General features: G+C 46.8%; 1 protein-coding gene across 2 annotated transcripts in view; it reads right to left on the reverse strand.

The window, feature by feature from the left end:
• The window catches only part of LOC138636632 (glutamate receptor 2-like), a 47,410-nt gene that overhangs the window by 12,301 nt on the left and 25,109 nt on the right, over positions 1-10,000 (reverse strand). For both annotated transcript variants that reach the window (XM_069724727.1, XM_069724726.1), the window contains exons 14-17: positions 8,416-8,570; positions 7,566-7,764; positions 6,982-7,229; positions 1,171-1,285 (exon numbers count right to left, since the gene is read on the reverse strand). In XM_069724727.1, the coding sequence (XP_069580828.1) occupies positions 1,171-1,285; positions 6,982-7,229; positions 7,566-7,764; positions 8,416-8,570 (717 nt within the window). The remainder of the gene's footprint in view (positions 1-1,170; positions 1,286-6,981; positions 7,230-7,565; positions 7,765-8,415; positions 8,571-10,000) is intronic.

Consider the following 10,000-nt stretch of genomic DNA (forward strand, 5'->3'; position numbering starts at 1 on the left):
GAAGAGACTTCACACTTCTTTGAATGGCCAAAGATCATTAATGCAGAGACATTTCAGAGAGAGCACTCAGTCTGCTGCTGCTGAGAGTGTGTGTGTGTGTGTGTGTGTGTGTTGGCCCTGTGTGTGTGCGTGCGTGTGTGTGCGTGTGTGTGAATGACCCCCTGTGATTGGCCCCTCTGAATGATCCCCTGTGATTGGCCCCTCTGAATGACCCCCTGTGATTGGCCCCTCTGAATGACCCCCTGTGATTGGCCCCTCTGAATGACCCCCTGTGATTGGCCCCTCTGAATGACCCCCTGTGATTGGCCCCTCTGAATGATCCCCTGTGATTGGCCCCTCTGAATGATCCCCTGTGATTGGCCCCTCTGAATGACCCCCTGTGATTGGCCCCTCTGAATGACCCCCTGTGATTGGCCCCTCTGAATGACCCCCTGTGATTGGCCCCTGAGACAGCGTGTGAGAGGCGCTGCAGTGAAAAGCCTTTCTCCCTCCTCCAGGCCGGAGCTGCAGATAAGCAGTTGGAGCTGTTGACCTGCAGCTCTTCTGTTGCTGCCATGTGGTGAGGTCACCTGACCTTCCCTGCCTCCACCTGACTGTCCCTGCCTCCACCTGACCGTCCCTGCCTCCACCTGACTGTCCCTGCCTCCACCTGACCGTCCCTGCCTCCACCTGACCTCCACCAAACAGGGTGCAGCACATCAGAGGAAGAAGCAGCAGACTGCAACGCTGCAAGCTGTGTTCACATGTAGTGTTGAATCTCTGCTGCTTCTTCACATGTTGTACATTTAATAACCCGTGTTACCTCCATGTGTGTTCTAGTGTGTGTGTGTGTGTGTGTTCTAGTGTGTGTGTGTGTGTGTGTGTGTGTTCTAGTGTGTGTGTTCTAGTGTGTGTGTTCTAGTGTGTGTGTGTTCTAGTGTGTGTGTTCTAGTGTGTGTGTGTTCTAGTGTGTGTGTGTGTACTGTGTGTGTGTTCTAGTGTGTGTGTGTTCTAGTGTGTGTGTTCTAGTGTGTGTGTGTGTGTGTGTCTAGTGTGTGTGTGTTCTAGTGTGTGTGTGTTCTAGTGTGTGTGTTCTAGTGTGTGTGTGTGTGTGTTCTAGTGTGTGTGTGTGTGTGTGTGTGTGTGTGTGTGTGTGTGTGTGTGTGTGTGTGTGTGTGTGTGTGTATTAACCTTGCTCTCCCCTCCTCCGCTGCCACACTCTCCCTTGTCATACCACCACTTGTTTTTCAGTTTGTCCAGAAGTCCCTGCTCGTTCAACTTTAACACCGCCAGGTTCACCGCGTTTCTACATGAACACAGTCTGTGTTAGCAATCAGGTGGTGTCAGAGGAAGTCCTCCTGCTGGAAGGAATGTTAGCAGCACTTTAGCAGCATGTTAGCAGCACATTAGCAGCATGTTAGCAGCACGTTAGCAGCACATTAGCAGCACATTAGCAGCATTTTAGCAGCACGTTAGCCGCATGTTAGCAGCACATTAGCAGCATGTTAGCAGCACGTTAGCAGCATGTTAGCAGCACTTTAGCAGCATGTTAGCAGCACGTTAGCCGCATGTTAGCAGCACGTTAGCAGCACGTTAGCAGCATGTTAGCAGCACGTTAGCAGCATGTTAGCAGCACGTTAGCCGCACGTTAGCAGCACGTTAGCAGCACATTAGCAGCATGTTAGCAGCACGTTAGCAGCACGTTAGCAGCACGTTAGCAGCACATTAGCAGCATGTTAGCAGCACGTTAGCCGCATGTTAGCAGCACATTAGCAGCATGTTAGCAGCATGTTAGCAGCACGTTAGCAGCACGTTAGCAGCACGTTAGCAGCACGTTAGCAGCACTTTAGTAGTATGTTAGCAGCACGTTAGCAGCACGTTAGCAGCATGTTAGCAGCACGTTAGCAGCACGTTAGCAGCACTTTAGTAGTACGTTAGCAGCACGTTAGCAGCATGTTAGCAGCATGTTAGCAGCACGTTAGCAGCACGTTAGCAGCACTTTAGCAGCACGTTAGCAGCACGTTAGCAGCACGTTAGCAGCACTTTAGTAGTATGTTAGCAGCACGTTAGCAGCACGTTAGCAGCATGTTAGCAGCACGTTAGCAGCACGTTAGCAGCACGTTAGCAGCATGTTAGCAGCACGTTAGCAGCACGTTAGCAGCACTTTAGTAGTATGTTAGCAGCACGTTAGCAGCACGTTAGCAGCACTTTAGTAGTACGTTAGCAGCACGTTAGCAGCATGTTAGCAGCATGTTAGCAGCATGTTAGCAGCATGTTAGCAGCACGTTAGCAGCACTTTAGCAGCACGTTAGCAGCACGTTAGCAGCACTTTAGTAGTATGTTAGCAGCACGTTAGCAGCACGTTAGCAGCATGTTAGCAGCACGTTAGCAGCATGTTAGCAGTATGTTAGCAGCATGTTAGCAGCATGTTAGCAGTATGTTAGCAGCACACTCTTAGAGTGAACAGAAACAGAACAGCTGGAAGCTTGTCTGTGAGATGATGGGATGTGTCAGTGTCTGCGCTCCACCTGCCGGATCACCATGAAACACAGATGCTGAGTGACGTGTGGACGTCCTGACCGTCTCCATGGCAACACACACACCAGGTTCGGTTCTGTGTTGGTTCCAGTTCAATCAACGTGGAACATGTCTCATTCAATCAGTTCTTTCTGAACCGTCACCGGCAGCAGGTCCTCAGATGACTCGGAGACGATATGATCTGCTGCCGGTGACGGATGGACCAATCGTGGACGAACTGAGGTCTGTGTCATGTGACGAGGACATGTCCACCATCTGTCCTCTGACAGAGGAGACACCCTTTGTGGCTCCGCCTCTACATGACCTTCAAAAAGTTTCCTTCCTCAGTCTGATGAGATGAACTCTGATTGGTTGGTGAAGCTGCTGCTGAAGGTCGGAGGGCTGCGGTCGGTGGTGGAACCTCCGATTCATACAAACTCTGACCAGGAGCAGACCAGGAGCAGACCAGGAGCAGACCAGGAGCTGGCTGCACAAAGGGAGACTGCAGAGATGCCACAGGGAGGCAGACCTGCTGCAGCAGTGAGGACAGGTCACCGATCCATCCTGAACTGAGGCTCCGCCCCCTCTGCAGCCATGTGAGCTGGTCATGTGAGCTTCACCTGTCTGAAGGTTCATCTCTGAGGGACGTGAGTACTTCCTCCCTCTGCTCCTCCTCCTTTATTCTGAAGCTGTGATCTGCAATCATCCATCAGTGATGTCATCATCCATCAGTGATGTCATCAACCATCAGTGATGTCATCATCCATCAGTGATGTCATCGTTGGTTTGTGAACGTTATGAATCCTCCAGTTCAGATTCTGTCCGTCACCATCTTTGTTAGTTTGAAGCGGTTTGGAGCAGGAAGTGACCATATTTGGAAACTCGATGATACTACGTCCCGCCCACCGACAGTTGTAAGCAGACACGCCCCCCAAAACAGGCCTTCTTGAATCTTCTTTTCTAATGAATGAGGGATTATTTTAGATGGACCTCCAGAAAACTAAGAAGAAGGAGTGACTTTAGCTAACAACACCGAGATAACTGATGGACACATTTTATTCACTTTGGATTTGATGAGAGAAGTTGAATGGGAGTCTATGGAGCCGGAGGCTTTTTGGAGCCGACCTCTAGTGGCACTCGCTGGTATTGCAGCTGAAGACACTTCTGGATCAGAACCATTTTACAGACCTGAAGCTACGAACATTTTATAAAGTCTGAGTTTCTGGACGGTCTGAAGGTCCTTCAGGGAGATTTTAAGGCTCAAATGTTCAACGACTTACTTCACCTGTACGCAGCTTAATTCATGAAGTATTTTCCACTTCAAACAGCTGATCGGTGTTTGTCACATGGTGTAAGTTTAACTTCAGATACTCTTGAGGAGTGACCAGCTGTAGAAGAGTGGGAAGTGTTTGTGCAGCCAGCTCCAGGTGTGCTCTCATGGCTCCTCCTCCTGTTTCCTCATAACTCCACATTATTTATGGATTGATATGAATCGAGAAAGAGAGACGCTCCAGCAGTCAGAGCTTCCTGCCGAACAGCTGGTGGAGCTGCTGCTCATGTACTTGGTTGGTGGATTATAACGCTCTCACATCATGGAGTGATGAAAACTGTTGTGTGTGATACATGTTGTCAGGATGGTACCAGCAACCGGGCCTGGGCTCAGTTCACCTCTGATTGGACGATGATGTCAGCGGCTCATTAATGTCACTGATTCATTTGAGAAGGATGATCTCCATATGTCAAATTGTTTGGTTTGTTCCTGAACTGAACCCACCATTGGCATGATAATATTAATAGTGTGTCCAGTCACATCATGCTGGGAGCAGAGACACGAACACATGAGGAGTCACAGATGTGGGGTCCAATGAGATTTGTAGAGATGTCTCTGGTTCTACCATGAAACATAACAATAGAACATCCATCAACTCTTAAAGCTCCATTAAGCGATAATCCTGGTTTTAATGAAGCTGTTGTCTCCAAACAAACCCTCTGAAAACACGTAAAAAAACCAGGTAATAATGTTAATCATGATTCTGGTCACCAGGTGAAGCAGGTCTCAGTTCTGGTTCACATTCAGGTCCTGGTCCTCCAACAGGGTTTACACTGGTCCTGTCTCTTTAAGACCTCTCTGTTCTGTTCTGAACCAGTATCAACCATCAGTGATGTCATCAACCATCAGTGATGTCATCGTTGGTTTGTGAACGTTATGAATCCTCCAGTTCAGATTCTGTCCGTCACCATCTTGTTAGTTCGGAGCGGTTTGGAGCAGGAAGTGACCATATTTGGACGAGCTGGGGGAGGAGCCAGCGGTGGATCTGACCGATCTGATCGGAAACCTGACGATACTACGTCCCGCCCACCGATAGCTGTAACCTGACTGCACCCCAGGCCTGTCAATCAAACAGACACGCCCCCAAAAACAGGTCTTCTTGAATCTTCTTTTCTAATGAATGAGGGATTATTTTCAGATGGACCTCCAGAAAACTAAGAAGAAGGAGTGACTTTAGCTAACAACACAGAGATAACTGATGGACACATTTTATTCACTTTGGATTTGATGAGAGAAGTTGAATGGGAGTCTATGGAGCCGGAGGCTTTTTGGAGCCGACCTCTAGTGGCACTCGCTGGTATTGCAGCTGAAGACACTTCTGGATCGGAACCATTTTACAGACCTGAAGCTACGAACTCTTTTAGAACCAGTCTGAGGTTAAATTGAGCCTCCGGAGCAGTCAGGTGTCATCTTGATGATGGATCAGACTCAGGAGCATCTTCACATACATGAGCTTCATCTCTAACAGACTTTTGACATCAACAACAGGGTGACAGAACATCCCTGAATAACTCCAGCACACCACGACGCTCGTCTGCTGACTGATCATGTGACTTCTGATCCAGCTGACTGATAGTGAAGGATGACTCTGAGGCCAAAGGTCAGACCTGTGTATCACATACCAGAACCAAGACCAAGACCAAGACCAGGACCAGAATCAGGACCAGAATCAGGACCAGGACCAGGACCAGAATCAGGACCAGGACCAGACTGCCTGAGTCAGTGAAGTTGCTGCTGCTTCATCATTGATGCTGTTAAATGAGTTCTGGTTCCATGGACCAACAGAACTCTGGTAGAACTGGTTCCTGCTGGTTCTGTGGGGTCCGTTAGTGAAGTCGACCCGTCAGTCTGAACATAAAGACTTTAACTTTATCGCTTAATGCTGCTTTAAATGATCATTTAGTTGTTAAAGGAAACATTAAAAAACAGAAAGAAACAAGTTTCAGAGGACGCACACACACACACACACACACACACACACACACACACACACACACACACACACACACACACACACACACACACACACACACACACACACACACACACACACACACACACACACACACACACACACACACACACACACACACACACACACACACACTCACACACACAAATAAACTGAGTGATAAACAGGTGAACATCAACAGTCCCAGTTGGTCCAGGTCTTAAAGATTTTAAAGGTTTTAAAGGTTTTAAAGATTTTAAAGGTTTTAAAGGTCTTAAAGATTTTAAAGGTTTTAAAGGTTTTAAAGGTCTTAAAGATTTTAAAGGTTTTAAAGGTCTTAAAGATTTTAAAGGTCTTAAAGGTTTTAAAGGTCTTAAAGATTTTAAAGGTCTTAAAGGTTTTAAAGGTCTTAAAGGTCCTAAAGGTTTTAAAGGTTTTAAAGGTCTTAAAGATTTTAAAGGTTTTGAAGGTTTTAAAGGTTTTGAAGGTTTTAAAGGTTTTAAAGGTCTTAAAGGTTTTAAAGGTTTTAAAGGTCTTAAAGATTTTAAAGGTCTTAAAGGCTTTAAAGGTCTTAAAGGTTTTAAAGGTCTTAAAAGTCTGAAAGGGCCGGCTCATCGTAACTGTGGAGAAACGAGCAGCCAGACGGAACAGGAAGTGATTTTAATTTGAAATTCACGAGGCAGAGAATATTTCCATGTGTCAGTGATGACATCACACTGATTCCACCTCAAGGGCTCTTTAAGACCTGGAACCAAACATTAACAGCCCTCCCCTTGTCGTCACGGAAACCACCGCTAGCCCTCGGTCAGAGGTGGTAACCATGGTGAAGATACAAACCACTGAGATGACTTCATCAGGGTAGGTGGATTATTATAACAACGAGTAAGCCGCCATGCCCCATTCATCACACTCGCATACTGCAGCGCCCGACGGGCTGAGCCGCGGGACCGGACTACGAGTGAGTCGGGCCGCTGGCTGACCCCCTGCTGGTAGTCAGCCAGGGTCCTGGGATCAGTGCTGTGGCTGCAGGGCGCTGAGGGCGGGGCTTGTGAAGCCACTCAGCAGCATACAGAAGGAGCCTGATTGGCTGGTCACAGTTTAGCTTGTGGCTGGGGAGAGGGACAGTATGCTAGGCAGCAGGTTAGTAGTGTGAATGGTACATGGCAGGGCAGGTTGGCTAGCATTGTTATACTGATCCACCCACCTTAATGGGGATCCTTTGGGCGTGGCGATGCCGTAGCCTTTGGAGTCCAGGTTTCCTCCCACTTTCATGGTGTCGCAGGGTTTCCTCTGCTCAATGTACTCGTTCATGGTGGACTCCAGCAGGTACGCGTACTTCCCTTTGGACTTCCTGACACGCAGCACGCCCTCCGACGTCTTCTTCACAAAGACGGACGGTTCTGCTGATTTCATGTACTGCCACATCTTATCAAACAGGGCAATTTTAGAGCGCTACAGAGGAGAGACAGACACAGGGAAGATTCTACTGATCAGCTTGTTTGGTTTCGTACTCTGTCGAGGAATCATGGAACAACTGTTTCTACAAAGGCTTCATAGATGTGTTGCATGCAGCTTCTTAAGAAATGAGTGATAAACATCCATGTTTCTGTCAGTCTGCTTCTTCCCCACCTCGGCACCTGGTACCGGAATAAACCGTCAGGAATGTTCTGAGGCTCTTGTGTGTTGGAACAACATGTGATGTGTTGGCTTTAGCCCCCGTCTGGATGAGTCCTGTTGACCTGTACGTTGCCTGGCAACCTGCAATCATTCCCAGACCTGAGTATTTACCCTGAAGAACTCCTTGGTGGATCCAGAGTCCAGCGTCCCGTATGCGATCTCCGTCTGCTTGGCCAGGTCCTCGGCGCTCTCGATGGGCGACACCATCCTCTCCACCGTCAGGAAGGCCGCCAGGTTGGCCGTGTAGGACGAGATGATGATCAGAGTGAAGAACCACCACACACCGCCCACGATCCGGCCCGATAGAGACCTGCACACAAACAGATCCAGTTACTCTGCTGCCAGCTGGACCTCGACTCCTGATCGGGAACCACCTCCCCTGAAGGATGTTCTCCTGACTCCCTCTGAATGAACGTTGACATCATCATTCTGACATCGAGGTGCTGAAGGTACCGACGGAACAGAAGCAACCAGGTGAAGGAACCGGTCCGCTGTGGCTGCACTGGGTCGGGACCCGCCGTCATATTCTACTGTTTCTCTTTCAAATCAAAAAACTCAATTTCAAATGTGTAAAATTCTTTCTGGTTGTTGTTCGTACGAACTCCCAACATCTTGCTCGTGAAAATGACACCTATTTTTGGTTTTTATTTGCTGTATATTATTTTGCAGCTCCAATGTGACTCGTCATCATGGCGGTGTTTCTGTGAACCACCTCCAGCATCAGTCACAGTTCCTTCACCACCACGGTTCACCACCTCCTCCCAGCAGGAGGACACACCCGCTCACAGGGCAAAGGTCAAACCTCCCTGAACCCAGATCTGAGTCCAGTAGAACACCAGAACCTCAGAGGAAGGTTCCCAGCATGTCATGGAGAAGCAGGAGCAGAGGGAGGTCAAAGGTCGCTCTGCTGTTCCTAATAAAGTGATTCCTACATGAGTGCTGGTCTGAGTGTCGTACCAACCTCGGGGAGATGTCGCAACCCTGTCGCATGAAAGCACCCAGAGAGAACCACAGCGAGTTAAAGATCCCAAACTCATTGGTGGATTCTGTCGTCAGGGGCAACGCTCCATCCTCTGGCTCCTCCAGCGTCCACTCATACGGGCTGAACCTGGAGACCTGCAGAGGACAAGAGACATCATGGAGACGAGCAACATTCATTCAGAACAGAGAAGAAGAAAGAGAAGGAAGCACAGGAAACAAAAGAAACTGTGGAGCTCTGAAATCCATCATTCATCATCCATCCATCCATCCATCCATCATTCATCCATCCATCCATCCATCCATCATCCATCCATCCATCCATCATTCATCCATCCATCCATCCATCCATCCATCCATCCATCCATCCATCCATCCATCCATCCATCATTCATCCATCCATCCATCCATCATCATCATCCATCCATCCATCCATCATCCATCCATCCATCCATCCATCCATCATCATCCATCCATCCATCCATCATTCATCCATCATCATCCATCCATCCCATTCATTCATCCATCCATCCATCCATCCATCCATCATTCATCCATCCATCCATCCATCCATCCATCATTCATCAATCCATCATCCATCATCATCCATCCATCCATCATTCATCCATCCATCCATCCATCCATCATCCATCCATCCATCCATCCATCATTCATCAATCCATCATCCATCATCATCCATCCATCATCATCCATCCATCATTCATCAATCCATCCATCCATCCATCATCATCCATCCATCATTCATCAATCCATCCATCCATCCATCCATCCATCATTCATCAATCCATCATCCACACAGATGCTCCGCCCACCTCTGATCCTGGTTCTGTTAACAGAAGCTCCGCCCACCTCTGATCCTGGTTCTGTTAACAGATGTTCTCCACCTCTGATCCTGGTTCTGTCGGAGGTTTCTTCCTGTTAAAAGGAGTTTTTCTTCCCTCTGTTGGAGGTTTTTCTCCCTTAAAGAGGAGTTTTTACCTCCTAGCTTATGTGAGAATTATTGAATTGTTGAATTGATGAATTATTGAATTGATGAATTGTTGAATTATTCAAATGTTGAATTGTTGAATTGATGAATTATTGAATTGATGAATTGTTGAATTGTTGAATTAATGAATTGTTGAATTGATGAATTGTTGAATTAATGAATTGTTGAATTGATGAATTGTTGAATTGATGAATTGTTGAATGTTGAATTGTTGAATGTTGAATTGATGAATTGTTGAATTGATGAATAATTGAATTGATGAATTATTGAATTGTTGAGTTGATGAATTGTTGAATTGATGAATTATTGAATTGTTGAATTGATGAATTGTTGAATTGTTGAATGTTGAATTGTTGAATTGATGAATTGAATTGTTGAATTGATGGATTGTTAAATTGTTGAATTGATGAATTGTTGAATTGATGAATTGTTGAATTATTGAATTAATGAATAATTGAATTGTTGAATTGATGAATTGTTAAATTGTTGAATGTTAAATTGAATAATTGTTGAATTGATGAATTATTGAATTGTTGAATTGATGGATTGTTCAATTGTT

This window comes from Brachyistius frenatus, unplaced genomic scaffold (assembly GCF_029030835.1).
Source record: "Brachyistius frenatus isolate BFR_SWC_R1_liver_20210118 unplaced genomic scaffold, ASM2903083v1 Contig_392, whole genome shotgun sequence".
In the NCBI taxonomy this organism is placed as follows: Eukaryota; Metazoa; Chordata; class Actinopteri; family Embiotocidae; genus Brachyistius; species Brachyistius frenatus.